This window comes from Phyllopteryx taeniolatus, chromosome 20 (assembly GCF_024500385.1).
Source record: "Phyllopteryx taeniolatus isolate TA_2022b chromosome 20, UOR_Ptae_1.2, whole genome shotgun sequence".
NCBI lineage: Eukaryota > Metazoa > Chordata > Actinopteri > Syngnathiformes > Syngnathidae > Phyllopteryx > Phyllopteryx taeniolatus.
The window spans coordinates 10,771,795-10,791,677 of record NC_084521.1 but is presented as its reverse complement, the minus strand read 5'-3'; the positions used below and the strand labels follow the sequence as shown (position 1 = coordinate 10,791,677).

Here is a 19,883-nt window from a genome sequence, read left to right as displayed (position 1 = left end):
CGGTGAACGTGGTCGATGGCATTAAATAAAGCAGAAAGCAATTGATACTCAAGGCTACACAGGTGGTGGATGTTACTGAGCTCAGATCTTACCTGAACATTTCACCAAGGCCCTTCAGTACACCTTTCTTTGCTTTGTTCTTGTCCTTGTCTTTCTCCTTCTCTTTATCCCGTTCAGGCTTCTTCTTTTCTACCTTCTCCCGATCTTTCAGCCTGTCTTCTTTGCCATTGAGACTGGGGCCAATGAAGAGGTCACCACTGGTGGACATTGAATCCTGACCTGATCGGGAACTTCCCTCTGTGTCCTCGTCCACTTGAGTGACATGTTGGTGAGATAAAGAAACATTATGAAATTGTTTTACAAATGAATAAAAACATATTTTGAGATACATGTTTATTTCGATCCAGGTTTGCATCTATGTGAGGACATTGCCTTAAGTTACACCAACAGAGCGTAACATCTTATCAGATTCTTAAAATGTGTGAGACCCACACACCCCACACATAAGATCTCCACTGACAAAGGTGAGTCACCTGCCCCAAAAATGATGCCTATTGTAGTACCACAACTGACCTGTGAGAGACAGCAGGGTGCCACGGGGCACCCAGACTGAAAGAAAATACAAATACGACAAAATAGTAGCGGAAGAAGAATAAATAGAAGCAGCAGGGATAACTGTTGGAATATCTGATAACTAGTTTGTGGTTGCAAACCCCCTACAAGGCATGCTCTTGTTGTGTTGACTGACTTGGTCCGCACGCTTTTTGGAAACTCAATACAATCAGTTGCTCCTTTATTTGTGTCCAGCAACAGCGCTAGGTTCAGGTTGTTTCCTAATTGGCAATTAATAATCACAGAGTGTGTGGATTGGCTGACTGAGGTGGTGACCACACACAAAAGGTTTTGTGATTGTACAAATTGAATATTAAACATTTATGATGGTTGCTGATGGTGTACTTGTACATTAGCTTGACTTCAATGCAGGCAGCCTGGGTTCAGTTCCCACTCAGTGACGGTGTGAATGTGAGTCTGAATGGTTGTCTGTCTCTATATGTGGCCTGCGACTGACTGGCGACCAGTTCAGAGTATAGTCTACCTTTCGCACAAAGTAAGCTGGCATAGGCTCCAGCGCCCTACGACCGTGAATAGGATAAACGATGTAGAGAATTGATAGATGGATATTGATGATTGTCAGCCCCAATCATTTCCCAAGCAGGTCGAGCAGGAAAAAAAAAATCACTCTTAACACACCCCACACCACAGGATAATCAGTTAGGAAAAGTTTTTAACTAAATCTGATAATCTGGCCTTTGCTGACTTTGATTGAGAGCGATGAAGGGAGGAATCGGGCTCAAATGAAGCCTGGTTAGAAATTTGTGTGTACCCCTCTTTACATATAAGTCACAATATGACTTAACAGAGCAACGCATCTTCAGTATACTTAATTTTTGCTCCTGATTACATCAGATCAACCATTAAGGGAACATTTATAACATTTTCTCACATGGTTTAACATATTTGAACGAAACACGTCATTAAAGCTGAATATATTTACATTTCCCTCCCTATGAGGTTTGTAGTCAGCTGGATCGACAGTAGGTTTGCTCAAAGTCTGTTTCAAGTATATGCAGGCATTCTGCTTAACTCCTTACTTCAGGACCTTTTTTTCTCCTTCTCCCCATTTCACATAAATTAGGTGATCAAGATATAACGCTAGTCATGTGGATCGGGTTTGTAATTTACATCCGAGTCAAATTCAAACCCAGATATCAAATGGAATCCAAACTCCTTAGGTGATATACGGTTGATTAAACTCAAAGGTTCCCATCACATCTAATAAGAAGTGATGTGCAAAATGTAATTAATCTGTCAGTAATTATACATATAAGTAATGTTGAAAAAGGCACCAAGGGATTTTAATTGCAAATATGGTTTAATCATAAGCTCTGGTCTTCAATGGTTGCTCTCTGAGATGTTAGGTATATACAGTATCCTCCATTATAAAACTTTTTACACACAGCACACACAACTTTCCTTTACTGAGGGTCAAAAGGAACGAGGGTACTCTGAGACAGTGAGAGATTTTAGGCCTATGGGATGACACAGGAGGGAGAAAGCGATGAAAAAGGAGGATGGGATGGAATCACATTTCGAGGGGGAGCAGTGAGGTTTAAGCCATGTAATTTGTGGAACAATCAAATATGTCCATCCATCCATTTTCTGAGCCGCTTCTCCTCACTAGGGTCGCGGGCGTGCTGGAGCCTATCCCAGCTGTCATCGGGCAGGAGGGGGGGTACACCCTGAACTGGTTGCCACCCAATCGCAGGGCACATAGAAACAAACAACCATTCGCACTCACAGTCATGCCTACTGGCAATTTAGAGTCTCCAATTAATGCATGTTTTTGGGACAATCAAATATGTGATATTTGAAGTAAATATATCAAGTAGAGATGAAACTAGCTTTACGCTGTTAAAAGAATTTATTACAAATGTTTAGGAGTTGTGCATTTCATTTACCAGGGTGTGTTTTTACTCCTCCCGGTATTTTTGCACGTTCAGGTATGAATGCACGAAAATGAATTGCATGGTTAGTTGGCCCATTTGGCAGACGCAATCTTGGGTGCACTCAGTGAGGAGATCAGATTCCACATCTTATTGCGTGCAAAATCACGTTTTGTATACTCAAACTTTTTAGTAAATCAGGCCCCTATGAATTGTCTTTCTGTCAGATACAGCCCCTCACCATCTGTCCTCTGTACATCCCCACAGTTCTGAGGGAAGTATCAGCTTCATCACACACACACACACACACACACGCACACACACACACGCACAATGTAATCTTCTTATCAATCACTTAAAAGCACCTGCAAGTGCTGTGAGTAGAATCAATTTAAATGAATAGGATTAGCAGGGATGCTAATAGTGCTGTGGCACAATGTTCCAAAATTCATCATCCTGAGAACTCCCAGAGTGGTAATAACATATGTGTTTCTGCAAGTTCATAAGCATTAAATGAACACTTTCTTGATATAAGGTATCACAAAGGTTTTCATATCGCTTTAAAATGCAGACAGGACAAAGGGAATATGAGATATTTCCTTATATTTCAGCACAATTTATGTTATCAAATGAGTCTTTCAGATTCAGAAACCACAAAATTTCTTTAATACATGAAAAAGGTACAGAACAGCCATCCTCAGGAATTTAATAGATCTGAGAAAAAAGAAAAAAAAACTGACAGACAGCCCCAACTAGCACAGGAAGCTTTGATAAAATTGTCAGGAGATAATTTGCAGGGACAGAAAACCACAGGAATCATTTCGTGCCACTTTTGTAAAACTTCCATGCTTTCAAAAATCAAGAACATTAAAGCTGGATTGTCAGTTCAGGCTATGAAAGACAAGTACAATAGCTTGTCTTATTACAACACAGGGGTTTCCTCAAAAGTGGAGATATTCTTTTTTAGTCATTTTTCAAATTTATCTTCAAAGGACACAACACCAAGTTGGACAAGGAGGAGTGCATTTTACCGAGCAGAATATCTTATGGGACACATTTTACTTAGGAGATGCCAAATGCTTATTTTATTTAAATAAAAGTCTTAGAGCAGAGGACAGTGGCGGCTTATCTGTCAACTTTGACTATTAACCTCAGTGACGAGCAAAAACTGGCTGCTTTTATCTAAATTGAAAAACAGAGTTATTTGAATATCATGTGGGAAGGGGTAGTGGATGCAATAAACCACGGCAGCGGAAATCGCCAGCTTTCCCCATTTTTCTTTGCAGAGATAAGACTGTATTTAGTGGTTTGCCGACAGAGCTTATGAGAACAAAGCATTTCAGACAAATAATTCCCTCTTTTTCAAATGTTTCCCCCATCCTTGCTTAATGGAATCCTTTGGTGGATGGAAATGTATATATTGCAATTACTCTTGTGGTGCTGCAGTATTATTACCTGTTGACAAAACACAAGATATGTCTCACTATGGCAAACACATGCATTTTTATCATCAAACAACAAGGAGAAATGGATATGTTCACTTATTCAGGAGGTGGTATGTATTTTTTATTTTTTTTAGTTTAGAATTAGTAAATTGAGGTCTAAGTTCCTCAGTAATAAAATATTTTTTCTAACCCTTACTTTTTCAGTTTTGTTGAATAACATGGTAATGCATTTATTTTCTTTATATGTAAGCTTCTGCAAAAAACATGTCCCCACAGTCTCTAATCATTTCCCTCAGTATGAACCTTAATATTCTTAGTCTTAATATTAACAGGCATGTAACCAAGACACTGTGGTGTACATTGTGAATTTATAAAGCACAATTGTGGCAGTGGTGTATGGAAAACATCTCTACCAAGTGGTGATCCCATTTACTTGGGAATCTATGGAATAGACGGTCTCTACTTAACCAGTTCTTACCCTGCCGTTACTATAGAAAACATGCATTGAACAATATATTATTTAACCCCAAAACATTTGTTTTAAAAAAAAAAATGGTTGTGAAAATGAAGGTGAGTACTAAAAGTTTGTTTTAGGATTGTACAACAATAAAAATATGGTAAGTAGTGAAACTTTAGCTTTCAGGAAATCATGACCTGGGACCTGTGGTAAAGCGAACAACAATGTAATGTTTAAAAGCGAAAGTGGGGTAATTTCTCGAAGCATAATTTGAAAAGACCTCAAGGGATCCGGACTAAACTGCTTTGTAGTCTTAAGAAAGCCACTTATCAGTGAAGCTATTTGGGAAAAGGGAGCATTCAGATTGGACTCTGGGGCAATAGAAAAAGGTCATGTGGTCTAATGCGTCCAGTTAACACTGTTCCAGTGGGATGGGCGTATCAGTGTAAGTAAAGAGTTGGAAACATGTCTATTGTATATGACTCAAAACTATAGTAAATGGTGAGTACTATATGTCAAAATACTTACATGTATCCATACTGTTTTCATCCTCAGGTAGATTAATGCCTGGTTTGTCGTAAGATTTATCGATTGCTGCTCTGAAACTGTCATTGCAACCTCGGCCCCTGATGATTCGAGAGCGTGGCCTGTTGACATTAATCTCACCATTCCGTGTTGCTGCAGCAAGAGCTGTGTGGAGGCTTTCAAGGGAACTGGACTTTTTTAGGCCCAGCGAGGGTCCGACATTTAGTCCTGAAGAACCTGTGGAAAAAAGGAAATGGTTTCAATGAGGCGTGGTAGCTAATGGTCCGTGAGACACAGCTTCACAAAAGCAGTATAATACCTACCATGGCAAGTCTGATAACTCCTGAAAAATAAATGATCCTATTGCTTCATCAATATTGTGTGTGAAATTAGCAATAAAAGGACACATGATGCAAAAAATGTAGCTGAAAACATAATTCAATCTTTGTTCTGGTGTCGTCACATTCAGTCTTTGGTAGCAAATAATATCACACAGTAAAAACAAAGCTAGAATAAAAAGAATATTACAAATACAGTAACCTCATTGTGCTACTATAAATACAAAAAGTTTTTTATGAATCAGTGTTTCTATTATTATTTTTTTAATTTTTATTATTATTATTATTATCATAAGGACAAATTAAACAGTCAGAGTCACCAGGCCACAGACAGCCTTAATCATGTTACCAATACTTGAATTTGTTAAGGGTATTTAAGTGTAGCTCAACTCCCGTATTGGGATTTGATTTTGTAAATTCACATCTGTCAGTTTCCTGTCAGTCTTACATCAGCTGCCAGTTGGTAAAAAATAAACTGAGTGGTTGATTTCCTTTTTTTTTTTTTTTTTTTTTTTCTTGCTTTGTTTCAGCTCACACATTAAGGTGCTGTCAAAATAATTAAGTCCGATTACATGTGCTTGGTAACATTTAAAGTTCTGAGGAAATATTGAGTAATATTCATTAAACTATTTATTCAGTTACTTTGGCGGCCTCACTGGCTCTCTGATGGCACAGCATATGCCGGTGACTTCGGGACAGAGCAACTTTGTGTCTTCACAGCTCCCCAAAGACTTCACATGTGTTGAATATGTGTATTTCCTGTGTCTCGGCATTTGGTATAACTATGGGTCACCTAAATTGCGAATAGTGACAGAAGGCTCTACCTCTTCACTCACCACATGGAAAAGAAACATTTGACGTGTAAGTGGCTTTGAGTACCTCATACAGGGACTCGGCCATCTAGACACATTAATACAAACCATATGACACAGACACAAAATTCTCTGTCGGGGAACTTAGGATGTTTGAATTTGGCTAAATGAGGTGTGACCCACTGCTGCTGGGTGACCCCAGTGGGTCTTAAGGTGGAGTCTTAAACTTCCAAACACATATTAATCAAAGAAAATAAACCCCCATGTCTTAAAGAAAATAATTTTGTATTCTGTACAGAGTACCTCTGCTGAAATGTGTTTTTGTGAAGGGTTGGAGCAATGCCAATATAGGGAATCGGCTGAAGAGGAAGAGGAAGGTCATTAAGGTCACAAGGGATTCCCCTTCTTCTCCTACATCTGCTACCAATGCAACAAAACGAAGTGTGAGTTATTTTCTTCCATTCATTGTGCCTATTGATCTACTGTCAAAGAAGTCAAATAGGCTAAAAAGGACAGCTGTTATCCACTGGAGTCTGGTTTCCAGACTGGTAAATGCACTGTCATGATTTTAAACTCCATTTTATCCTGGGTTTCATCAATGCTAGTAAACATGTTCAATCCCAGGAGAACCAGGATCCAATTCATAAAGCACCATTCCGAAGAACTGAACAATCCTATAATGCTGCACCAGGCTAAAACATTAAAATAAAATAGTGGGTGTGGGGGTTCGGAGGTGATGGGCCCTTAATCTCTCAAATAACAGGAATAGGGCACTCAACTCACTGGCTTCCCCCAAAGCAACAGACATTTTTTATTTTAACCTTCATGAATTCAAATTAGTCAGGGTTCAGTTCCCACTCAGTGACGGTGTGAATGTGGGTGCGAATGGTTGTCCGTGTCTTTATGTGCCCTACGACTGACTGGCGACCAGTTCGGTGTGTAGTCCGCCTTTCGCCCGAAGTCAGCTGGGATAGGCTCCAGTGCCCCGTGACCCTAACCAGGATAAGCGGTGTTGGAAATGGATGGATGGATGAATTCAAATCTTTTAATGTCATCCATAAACAGTAAGAACAGGTAATACCTAGAGTGAAATTCATCAAATCTATTTTATATCCCGCTCATCTTCATTATGGGTACAGGGGAGCTGGAGTCCATCCCATGTTACTTGGGGAAAGAGGCAGGGTACACCCTGGAATGATCACCAGCCAATCACAGGGTACAGATAGAAAAACAACTTATTAAAAAACATTTGATGCCATTTCGCCCTTGTGAAGTACTAGCACTGAACTATTCAATATAACTGTTACACAACCCCAGGTAATCACACATTTGACAACAGGTTATTTTTCAGTCAGATGGTATCCCAGTCCCTTCCAACATATTGACAGTGGAAACTGCTATGCCATCTGACCTTTCTACTGGTAATGCTTAATGGGTTCCCTTGCATAACGTCCATTAACCTAATGCATATTTTTTAGAATGTAGGAGGAAGCTGAAACACTCAGAGAAAACTCAGGCAAGTCTGAGGAGAACATGTAAAGACCACACAGCAGGTCAGGAGCTGCGATTCAAATGCCAAACCTCAGAACTGATATACTGGCGGGCTAACCACTTGCCCAAAGGTAATGCCCAATTGTGAAATATGTTTAAAAGTAATCAAATTGAGCGAATGACTAAAAAATATGCAGTCATACTGGAGAAGCATAAACATATTGCAATTCAGCGTACTTTATGGAAAAGTAAAAAAAATAAAATAAATAAATAAAACACGATTTTGTTTTTACAAGCATTTTTCTTAATGCCTGCAGAGAACAGATTGACAGAAGCCGTTTGACACAAAGGGATTGAAAGCTTGTACAGGATGCAACAGTTGAAGGGAACCAAAATGACATCTGCCGTATTCGGAAACAGGGAATTATCCTCCCACTCTATATTCGGCATCACGATCCACTTCACCATTGTTTCTCACAAGTCTGGTGAATGGCTGAGAGTAGCAGAGACACAAAGACGATGGAAGAGTGAGGAAAGGAGAAAGAAAAAGAGAGAGAGTTTGCGCAAAGACCTTTGCCAGATCGAGCCTTCCTTTGTTTTCATCAGAAAAATCCCAAGCTCTCAAGGGAGAGTTTGACGGACAGCTTTCTGTATGCCAGTCTATTATGTGATTCCTATCTCCAGAGCCTATGCGCACTCCTCCTCGATGCCCTCTTATTCAGAGCCATGAAAATACATATTCCCCCTTTGCATACAGACAAGAGTTTGCCACTCCTCACATGCCTGGAGAAGAAATGAAAAGCATCACACTGAAACACACACAAAGGAGGATAATCTTAACAAATAGTGGGTTAACCTGAAATTGTGTCACATCCAGAGACAAAACTTGGTCACCATTCTGTGTTCCTTAGCCATATTACGGGCAAGGACTGTTAATTGGAGAAGATCCATTGCCATTAAGCCTTAAAGGGGAGGCATCGAAAACTCTATGAATAAATCAGCAGCAGTTATTACAGGGACATGAGCCCATACTATAATTAGAGCAGGTAGAACTATGCAACCCAGCCAGCTATTATTCACCATAGGCTCTTCCATGTAAAGATCTGTGTACAGACAGGAGCTCCATTACACATAATTTATTCAAAGAGCCAGGACAGTAAAAGGGTAATTACGGTAAAAATAGCCTCCCTGTTGGTCAGGGGAAGGCCATGTCCAGGTACACCAAAGGAGAGAAGATATCCCTGGAGTCAGTCGGGCTCGTAAACCTCTTCTGCCAGTTGTAGATCATTAGCATGACAGAGGACGTCCTCCATACCCTCAACATGTGTCGTACAAGGATCTTAATTAAGGGGCCTTAAGGCTTCTTTATACTCGCGCGGACGGCGACCGTACTGATGTCAATGCGGCTTTCGAAAGTGTGCTGCAGTTCTCCTCCAAGTCGGGGGTGTCACTACAGCTGGTATTGGATAGGACACCACAGGGTGGAGTTTCCTCTTCATTTTTTTTTCCATTGCCGGTAGCTGTTTTTGCTTTCCTTTCAGTAACAAGGAACAAATCAACAACAATGGCGACCGTGACAGAACAAATGGACCTAAATGACCAGATGATACGTTTAATTATGCTGAAAAATCGATCGAGAAGGCGACGACGTAGATGGTATGTAGAACCAAGGGGCACGTCATCACAGCATGTGACTAAAACGGACCAATCACAAGAGATGATCTCCGCGGCGTTCAACCCACAGCAACTATTTTTGTCGGGTGCGCGGCAAGCTACGCAGAGTTGCTGCGCGGGGCAATTCGCCAGTCACGTGATGCAATGGGGGCGTTGTCGGCCCAGCGACCGCGTGAGTATAAAGGGGCCTTTACTGGTGTTATTTCAATCGGTTTAAAGATAACTTAAACCAAACCATGTTGGGAAACAGTTATGGCTGGACTTGACCCCTTAGTCCCACCTGGATCTTAAATAATAATTTTCCCAAGATATTTTGGAGAATTCTACACTTCCACATGTGTGGTATCTACTCCACCATGACTTTGCGCCAGTGAACAAAGCAAGGTCCATTAAAACACGGTTGGGTAAATTTGGTTTAGAATGTTTTGTTTTGGGAAAAGAGGGTTGCTTGTGTAATCTCCTTTATTGACCCATGGACCTGCAACTTAAGAACCATAATGGCCTATTTTCATAATTGAATATAAATCCTGACACACATATGCTTACCTCCATTGGTTCTCGCACTGCTGTTAATCTCATCAGCTACTGTTAAAGAGCACAAATAAGCATGAGTGCTATCATGCAACATGCAGAGCCAATACAGATACGACAAAGTGTAAGAAAAGAAGTGGTGTAATTTCAGAATGGGGTTTATAAGTAGAGGATATAACATCCCATGCATGAGCCTGTCAGTCATGAGCAGAGGCACAGATATTCCTGCAAGATTACCGCATATATTTTTTTCTTTCTTTGCCCAATCTCATTCACCATCTAAATGGAACGGTAACATGGGGTGTCTGATCAATTTAGCATATTTCAACAATGAGGCTCTTCAAAGACAAGAAATCAATCAGCTGCTGTGATATGGGAGCAACTGGAAGATGTTTTAAACGAGATGGTGCAGTGCAGGCCACTGCTGTGCAGTTCCCTGTGACCCTGAACGGGATAAGCGATATAGAAAATTGATGGAAAGTATACATATTATATAGTAATTTGTTCCATAGAAGAGTTCTGCAGCTATAACAGCTTTACATTTTCTGCAAAGATTATAGAGTTTGTGGGAATTTTGGTCCATTCTTCTAGAGGGGCATTTGTGAAGTAGGAGGTCACTGATGTTAGAAAGAGAAGGCCTGGCTCAAATATCTGTTGCAGGTAATCCCAGATATAGTTGATTGGTTTGAGGTCAGAGCTTTCAAGTGCTTCCGCACCAAATTTGTTCAACGATGCATGTATATTATAATAATATTAGAAGTATAATAGAATAACGCATCAAGGTTTACTCAAAGATTGTCTGATAAGCACAATAACTCAGTTCCTTTTCAAAACTAATCGAATATACAAGTAAATGCTGACATCACTTTGGAGAAATCAAGAGGCTTTTTTGATATAGTCCAGAGATAAGACGTGCATTTGCAGCGATGAGCCATCTCATCTCCCTGTCCACTCCGCTCTCTTCGTGCCCACATACAAATCAGATTACATTTGCAACCGACAATGGAAAATCTCGAGGACAATGTCTTTATGCTAATTGGGCAGAGAAACAAACCCAAATATAAAATTCCAATATTACTGCAACCAGAACTTTTGCACGGTACTTTATGTTATCTGACAAAAGGAAAAGAGAATAGAAGGCATCAAGAGATGGTTGATCGAAACCTACACTAGACGGTAGTTTGAGTGAGGAATAGATAGTGATCTGAGAGAAGGCAATGTCGACTTTAAATTCATTGGGAGATACTATGAACTTCACATACAACATACACATTCCCTGATGACAGAGTCATAGACACAATGCTTTTGGGTGTTTTACCAATGCAGACAAAACCACAAAACTTCAGGCTTCATGTGTCATTTAAAGGAATTCTGCAAAAACCTCAGACCATATATGTGTAGTATAAAACAAGTAAAGCATTTACCGAGATCCATGCTCTTAGACTTGCGTGACTTGATGATGTCCAGCTGAGCGGCATTTTCATACTGCTTGGTGCGCTTTTCCGACATACTCTGGCGGGCGAAGCCCTCCCTTTGAAAAGAACCATCCGGGTCCGCATCAGGACTCAGTGAGCTGTAGAAGATGAGAAAGTAAAGGTAGACAGGCAGTGTTAAAGTATTAAAAGACAATCCCTTCTGAAAGTCATGTTTGGGAAATCGAATCAGCACAATCAAATGAGATCCAATACAAGCTTGAGGGAAAAACATCTGATATATTTTTCATGATTTTCCATGGTGTAGCTACATGCGAGGGGCAGTGCAGTGATGCACCACTGCAATAATGATATAATGAACATATTGTTGAATTAATACCTTTTTCCATCCATCCATCCATTTTCTGTACCACTTATCCTCACTATAGGGTCGCGGGCGTGCTGGAGCCTATCCCAGCTACCTTTGGGCGAGAGGCGGGGTACAACCTGAACTGGTCGCCAGCCAATCGCAGGTAATTAATACCTTTTTGACGGAGTCAATCAAAACTGAAGAGTATTATATTTGAAAAGCCAAAGTTTTAAAGAGCTTGTGTATTGCATCGAGTTGTGGCTGATGGGTGTAGTTTGCATCCATCTGTTCATGTAATGTCAAAAGGGGCCATACTGATAATAAGACTGATACAATCTAGCAATTAATATTCATACAACACCCCAGACACTGTTACATATAACAGCCCTCCACATTCAAAAATAAACAGCCAATCTATTTCACCATTACAATGAGGATCCCACTCAAGGGCACCTCAATGCCTTGCTGGGTTTGTTAAGGACAAGCTTAGTTCGACAGTGTGACACCTGATGTGAGGGTGCTATGGGGTCAGTGTCACTCAATAACACCACTCCCCCAATATGTCTGAGGCTAGAGCAGAGTCCAGGCTTCCATTGCAATTTACCTTTGAGATGCTCTATCCCTGTCTGGATCTTAATTGAAAATCGGAGAGGTGTGGGAGGCAGAGTTTGGGCGAGGGGGCAATGGTATTTGCATTATAATTAGGGTGAACACCTTGCCATTCAAGTAGATAGATGCAGTATTAATGAAGTCTTCTAAACGATGTAAGCATAAAAAGTTTTTTTTTTTTTTTTTTTTTCATTTTACAAATGAAGACACAATGAAAACAATTGTAAGAGACCACATCACAGGAACAACTGCTGGCACTGACTTGTATGCTTGTAAAAATTTTGATTTGCTCATTCAACACAAGAACTGCGTCATGTGTCACCAAGAGGCCGGCGTTAATATGTCACTTTGCTGTCACCCATACTCGACATTCCCATCTATGCTCGGGCTGCCATGCGGGGGCCACCTCCAGCTGACACAGGAAAGAGAGAAAGTGGAGCAGGAAGAAAGGAATGACAGTACATATGTATTATTCATTCATTCATCATCACTGTCTTTTTCCCTCACATAACTCAAACTATACAACACACTATTTTGTGTTTCAACAAGGGTATCTTTCTTGAATGAGACAGTTCGGACAGCAAAGAATCTATTTTTCCCTCACTCTAGCTGCTGTGATAAAAGTCTCTAAGCATAAAGGGAAGTGAAATTAAACTGAAACTTATTTTAGGCAATGTCCAAACATATTTGGGCTCGCAGTATATTGATATACTGTATCAACATATATTTTTTAATGAGATGAGAGGATGATACAATCCGCTTATATCAGTGTAAAATGCAATTAAAATACTTAATTCGGTTGACCTGCCATACCATTCCCAACTTCCAGTGTCTGCACAGAAAGCGTGATCCCTGCTCCCGAAGAAGAAATGGAGCGAAACAAAGCACCGGTTGAGCCCACGGAAGACAAGTTGTTGCAAAAAGAAAGAGCAACGGTTCAGTAATTTGGAGAAGGTTTTAATATGGAAGATCTGATGAGCAACACAAGAAGGTTGTCTGCAAGGAATGTTTGCAAACGGGTTGCATCAAAAACATTGATTGCTCCATGTGACATTTTTACTTCAGTAACTTAAAGTAGTTGGTCATCAATAAATATATGTACAATATCAGTATGCTATAATAATGTACTTTTAATTAATTAGTTCTAACATTACTATCATTAACCTTTTTGTTGATTGGGTAGGAAAATGTAATTGCTGTGATGGCAAATGGTGAGATGCGTAATGTCTACTTTCAACTTAAATTGCTAAATATACGCAAATTGTGTTCACTGGCATTTGGACTGTGACACACTGTTTTAATCCATCCAGTCGCAGTCTGACTAGGTAACTTTATTTCAAGAAAATGTTTTTGACTTTGTAAGTAAACATGTCTCACATTCACATCTTAATTCTGCTTACTTAAAACGGAGTATTAGCTGGTAATATAACAATAGTTAAATAATAATAATATTTAACAATAGTTAAACATTACTCATAATTTGTCATTTGTCAATTTAATTTGTCATTAATCTGTTAAATACAGACAAGAATTGGCCTACCTTGACACAAACAGACCTTACACTGCAGTAACTAATCAAATACTGTATTTGATTGAAAATTTACCTCTGTGGTTTATTATAAACTGTACCAATTTCCTAACCACATTATGTAGAGCAGAGCTTATGCTGCCAGGGAATTATAGTTGACACCGTAATTTATTTGCAGTTGCGATTCTAGTCTTATTGAATTAATATAAATATAAATTGTAACTGAAAGTGAATTAAATTAATGTATCTACACCTTTAACCAAAATATTTTGCCAGTGTAATGGCTCACATACCACCCCTCTACAAAGTTTCATTGTAATCATTTTTTTTACGCAATCTTACTAACTGTATGTAACCTATTATTTTCTATTTTCAATGCCAAATAGACTGCTGTGTATCATTTTAATAACACACACATACACATGCAATAATGTCTATGTAGAGAATTAGTAAATATCCAAGTTATATAATCTTTTTCACTTAACAGAGTAGTAACATTTCTTCATGCGTCTATCCTTTCTATCCATGCTTCCGGCCTGTCCTCAGAAGCGAGCCTAACCCATATGGATAATATGTTCCCTCATCTCTTCTTCTTCAAGCAGCATTTAAAACCAATTCAGAGTAAATGCATCCGTCCATGCTAAGCGTCATGGTCTCATCTAAAATTAACCAGTGCTGAGCATTGCTCACAGGCAATGTTTTGGAGTGCATTTTAAATCAACCTTCCCTGTCTCCATCTTCTCGTGGCAGGCAGTTAAATGTGTCAAAGCATCACCGCAGTGGTATTAAAAATACTAAAAGCCCTTCTTGTATTTATAGTAGCTCAACTATCTTCCAAAGGTGTTCTGCCCAGTAGTTGGAACAACTGGGAGTGGTCAAATGTCTATCAAAAGGTGCGCCTGAAATACAACTTCTGAAGCTTGAAAGAGGATCATCACATCAATGCAAAAAGGGGCTGGCCTGAAAGTTGGGACATGGCTTCAATCACTATGTACTGTGTGTGGTGGTGTCTATGTCACTAACTAATAGATAAGATGGTGCAAAAAAATTAAGCTACAATTACATTTGTTTTCATAATGCTTTAAAACCATAGGATGTCACTAAGTACTCTGATCTGCAGAGTTTAAAAGTGGCTAATGTATAGTAGATAATTCAGGCAAATGCAAACTTTACGGTGTACAGTATTACTCATGCTGATATCCAGCTGCTGCAGGAGGGCACATGCATCTAGTACCCGACATGGAGAGACTCATGGAACATATGCAAGGTGAGAAGAAAAGAGGAAGCATGTATGACATGCTTGTACCAATGGCGCACCACAGAGACACAGTAAATATTCATGAAGCTAGAGGGGACCATTAGCATTTCAGGGAAAACACATAGGCACATGTAATTCTTAGTTATACAATTCGTGACGGCACCGTGTATTACCCGATCAGTTGAAGAAGGCAGACTGCCTGCATTAATAGCCTGAAAGTTTGTTCATGTCTATATGGACCCTTTCCACTTTATATGTTAATGTGCAATATTGTTTACCAGCCAGTGTGTATCTAAACACCTGTGAGACTGAGGGCATCTGTGCAACAGTGTGTGTAAGCATGTGGGTATATATATACAGGTAGGTATGTGTGTGTGTGTGTGTGTGTGTGTGTGTGCGCGTATGCCCCGTGTGCATGCATGCATGCGTCTGTGTTTTTTTTCCAATGTCGGCAGGTTGACAGAGTACCGTCTATCAGAACTCCCTGGCAAATCTAACAAACACGGAGTTCGCCACATTTCATTGAAAGAAATGGAACAAATAACTGAATTGTTTAAAGGTTTTAAGAATTTCTCAGATTTTACGTAAGTAATCATAGTAGCTGATCTTCCAAAGGGGTTGTGAGTAAATTACAGTGTTTGGTTGGTTTTGCATGGCGATATTTGTGGGTGTTTTACTTTTTATTGGGGTACCAGTTGTAGTGGTATAGAATGCAGCCCTATGGGGGGCACAAGCCAGTGCAAACTGTAGGCCTGTCCCAAGCCCGGATAAATGCAGAGGCTTTCGTCAGGAAGGGCATCCGGTTTAAAACTTTGCCAAACAAATATGAGCGATCATCCAAAGAATTCCATACCGGATCTGTCGTGGCCCGGGTTAACAACGTCCGCTAATTCAGCTACTGTGGGTTAAGTCGAAGAAGAAGAGGTGGAAAGCGGGTTATTCGGCAGAAAGAGAAGAGGAAAGCACAGAGCCTAGAACTGAATGTGGGGACTTTGAATGTTGGGACTATGACAGGGAAATCTCGGGAGTTGGTTGACATGATGATTAGGAGAAAGGTTGATATATTGTGTGTCGAGGAGACCAAGTGGAAAGGCAGTAAGGCTAGAAGTTTAGGGGCAGGGTTTAAATTATTTTACCATGGTGTAGATGGGAAGAGAAATTGAGTCAAGGTTATTTTAAAAGAAGAGTTGGCTAAGAATGTCTTGGAGGTGAAAAGAGTATCAGATCGAGTGATGAGGCTGAAACTGGAAATTGAGGGTGTTATGTATAATGTGATTAGTGGCTATGCCCCACAGGTACGATGTGACCTAGAGGTGAAAGAGAAATTCTGGAAGGACCTAAACTAAGTAGTTCTGAGCATCCCAGACAGAGAGAGAGTCATGATTGGTGCAGATTGTAATGGACATGTTGGTGAAGGAAATAGGGGTGATGAAGAAGTGATGGGGTACAGTTTGCAAAAAGGATGCAAATGGCTGTAGTGAACACTTTTTTCCAGAGCGTGAGAAGATGCCTGGGGAATGGAGGAAAAGTGTGCTGGTGCCCATTTTTAAGAACAAGGGTGATGTGCAGAGCTGTGGGAACTATAGAGGAATAAAGTTGATGAGCCACACAATGAAGTTATGGGAAAGAGTAGTGGAGGCTAGACTCAGGACAGAAGTGAGTATTTGTGAGCAACAGTAGGGTTTCATGCCTAGAAAGAGTACCATAGATGCATTATTTGCCTTGAGGATGTTGATGGAAAAGTACAGAGTAGGTCACAAGGAGCTCCATTGTGTCTTTGTAGATCTAGAGAAAGCCTATGACTGAGTACCCAGAGAGGAACTGTGGTACTGCATGTGGAAGTCTTGAGTTGGAGAGAATTATGTTAGAATAATACAGGACATGCATGAGGGCAGCAGAACAGCGGTGAGGTGTGCTGTAGGTGTGAAAGACGAATTTAAGGTGGAGGTGGGACTGCATCAGGGATCAGCCCTGAGTCCCTTCCCATTTGCAGTGGTGATGGATAGGCTGACAGATGAGGTTAGACTGGAATCCCCGTGGACCATGATGTTTGCAGATGACATTATGATCTGCAGTGAAAGCAGGGAGCAGGTGGAGGAACACTTGGAAAGATGGAGGCATGCACTTGAAAGCAGAGGAATGAAGATTAGCCGAACTAAAACAGAATATATGTGCAAGAATGAGAGGGGTGGCGGGGGAAGAGTGAGGCTACAGGGAGAAGAGATAGCAAGGGTGGAGGACTTTAAATACTTGGGTCAACCGTCCAGAGCAATGGTGAGTGTGGTCAGGAAGTGAAGAAATGGGTCCAAGCAGGTTGGAACGGGTGGAGGAAGGTGTCAGGTGTGTTATGTGACAAAAGAGTCTCTGCAAGAATGAAGGTAAAAGTTTATAAAACAGTGGTGAGGCCAGCCATGATGTACAGATTAGAGACAGTGGCACTGAAGAGACAACAGGAAGCAAAGCTGGAGGTGGCGGAAATGAAGATGTTGAGGTTCGCTCTCGGAGTGACCAGGTTGGATAAAATTAGAAATGAGCTCATCAGAGGGACAGCCAAGATTCGATGTTTTGGAGACAAAGTTAGAGAGAGCAGACTTCGATGGTTTGGACACGTCCTGAGGAGAAATAGTGAGTATATTGGTAGAAGGATGATGAGGATGGAGCTGCCAGGCAAAAGAGCTAGAGGAAGACCAAAGAGAAGGTTGATGGATGTCGTGAGGGAAGACATGAGGGCAGTTGGTGTTCGAGAGGAGAATACAGGAGATAGACTTACATGGAAAAGGATGACACGCTGTGGCGACCCCAAAGGGACAAGCCGAAAGGAAAAGAAGTTGCAGTGGTATAGCAGCAGTCCATTAACTGATTACAAGAATCACCTATTGAAGGACAAGGGAAAAAAGTGATAAGAACCCTATTCACAGGACACTTTGGCACTGAAGGTGTCTCAAGGAGATATGAGTTGACCCATTATTAGAAGACCACATTTTACCACAGAGCTTATAGATAAAGAGGGGCTACATGATAATGCGGTTACCATGATCAAACAGTATGTTGTGCATGTTGCAAAATAAAAAAATGTATAGACAACAAGACACAACTATAGTACAGTACAGTACTGATAAAGAAGTGTAGTATGTTTTTCTCAGATTTTTTTATGTCTATGTTTTGAGTGTGTTTCAAAGAACTGTTGCAAAGAAAGTTTGTATCTTTGACATAGTTATGTTTTGTGTCCTTTGCTTCCCTGCCTTGTAGACAGGCCAACTTTCGTAGGGTGCATTTACACTTGTCATGTTAGGGTTGGTCGAAATAAACTGGTGCGATTGCTCTGCTAGTTCGGCTCATTTGGTAAGGTGTAAATGTTATCATGCAAACCCTGGTGTGCAGGGTGCAGACAACTTTTACGTTTGGAAAATAGTGCTCGCATTGGAGACACTTATTTTAGCGAGGTCCTCTGTGAGGAAAAAAAGAGCCCTCCCTCTGCGCTTTCTGCCCTCCCACTTTCCCAAAACATGCTTATTAGGTTAACAAAAGACTGAATTGCTCATAGATCTGCATGTGAGTGTGAATGGTTGTTTAACTGTATATGCCACACAATGGATTGTTGACCTGTTCAGGGTGTACCCTGCCTCTTGCCCAAAGTCATTGGGGATAGGTATCAGCTCACCCGTGACCCTAATGAGGACAAGCTCGATAGAAAATGGATGGATAGATACTTTGGTCCAGGTACATGCCAGACCATAGCATTGGACTACTGTGAACGCAGCCTTCAAGTCACCTTGTTATTTTTGACATGGGTTTACGCTCCTTTTAAAGTTGTCATACACACCTCTGGATTTGATTGTTTATTTTGACACTAACAGTTCATAAAATGAGTATTAAAAACCAACATTCAAACAATATATATTTAATAAATATGGATGCTTCAAAAAAAAAGGTAGAAGCATTCCTAACCAATTCTCATTCATTACTTCACATCTTCACACTAAGCTTGTGTTTCCTATACCACCCTACGTTCCATTCCGGAGAGAAAAACCTTTCATTGTTTTATTTATCCGATGAATCTACTAAGCCACTTCATCAGACAGCAAATCTTAAATTTTTCCTGTAAATCACTTGGACTAGGACCTTCCTATTTGGCTTTTGCTACAAACTGTGATGGAGAGGTGGACACCATAAAGGGAATTAATGTAACAAAGCAGCAGTGCCTATGCAAGCCAGCAAATCAATGAAGGAATAATTTATAACCATAATTCATCCAGTGAAACCTAAAGGAGGACCTTTCTGGACTCTCTTCTTGAATAAGTCACACAGATATTGAGGGGAAGTAACATATATACCACTGTTAACAAACCACCAAGCAGAAAAAAAAACAGTACTACTAGCAGCAGCAATACAATACATGATCTCTATTAAAATAAATAAATAAACAAAATAAATAAACATTTGAATGCACAGCTTAATACATTGGGCCATTATGGCCTGTTTCGTGTCCACGTTTGTTTGTATACAAGACCTGTAGTGGAAGCCGCTCTGGATGTTCACAACAAGATATAAAAAGATAGTATGGACACAAATATATACAGATACGCACACAATATTGGCAGGAGATGCCAAGAAAATAGGAAAGTAGGCCAATTTCTGTCTTTTGTCAGATTCATCTAAATAATCATTTATCTTAAAGAAGGGGTGGAGGTTGTTAAAAATTACCTAAAATCTGCGTTACATCACTCACTAACAACCTGAATTAGAAGCATTTTAGCAGGCAGCTGTCGACTTGGCAAAGTGCGTCCCATGAGTAAGGACGGCCGCATAATACTGAGGAGGCCAGAGGTGAAACAGTGCACAATACATTTTCAAAACGTACACATGGCCCTTGCTACACCGCTGGGGGAGCGTCATTGAAAAATAATAAAACAAATTAAAATAAAAGTT

General features: G+C 40.3%; 1 protein-coding gene across 7 annotated transcripts in view; it reads right to left on the bottom strand.

The window, feature by feature from the left end:
* LOC133470529 (partitioning defective 3 homolog) overlaps positions 1-19,883 on the bottom strand; it is a 307,047-nt gene that overhangs the window by 105,878 nt on the left and 181,286 nt on the right. For 4 of the 7 annotated variants that reach the window (XM_061758996.1, XM_061759000.1, XM_061759001.1 and 1 more), the window contains 4 exons: positions 11,202-11,350; positions 9,793-9,831; positions 4,935-5,168; positions 93-312 (listed from right to left, as the gene is read on the bottom strand). In XM_061758996.1, the coding sequence (XP_061614980.1) occupies positions 93-312; positions 4,935-5,168; positions 9,793-9,831; positions 11,202-11,350 (642 nt within the window). The remainder of the gene's footprint in view (positions 1-92; positions 313-4,934; positions 5,169-9,792; positions 9,832-11,201; positions 11,351-19,883) is intronic. The other 3 variants (XM_061758998.1, XM_061758997.1, XM_061758999.1) reach the window with 3 other exon arrangements.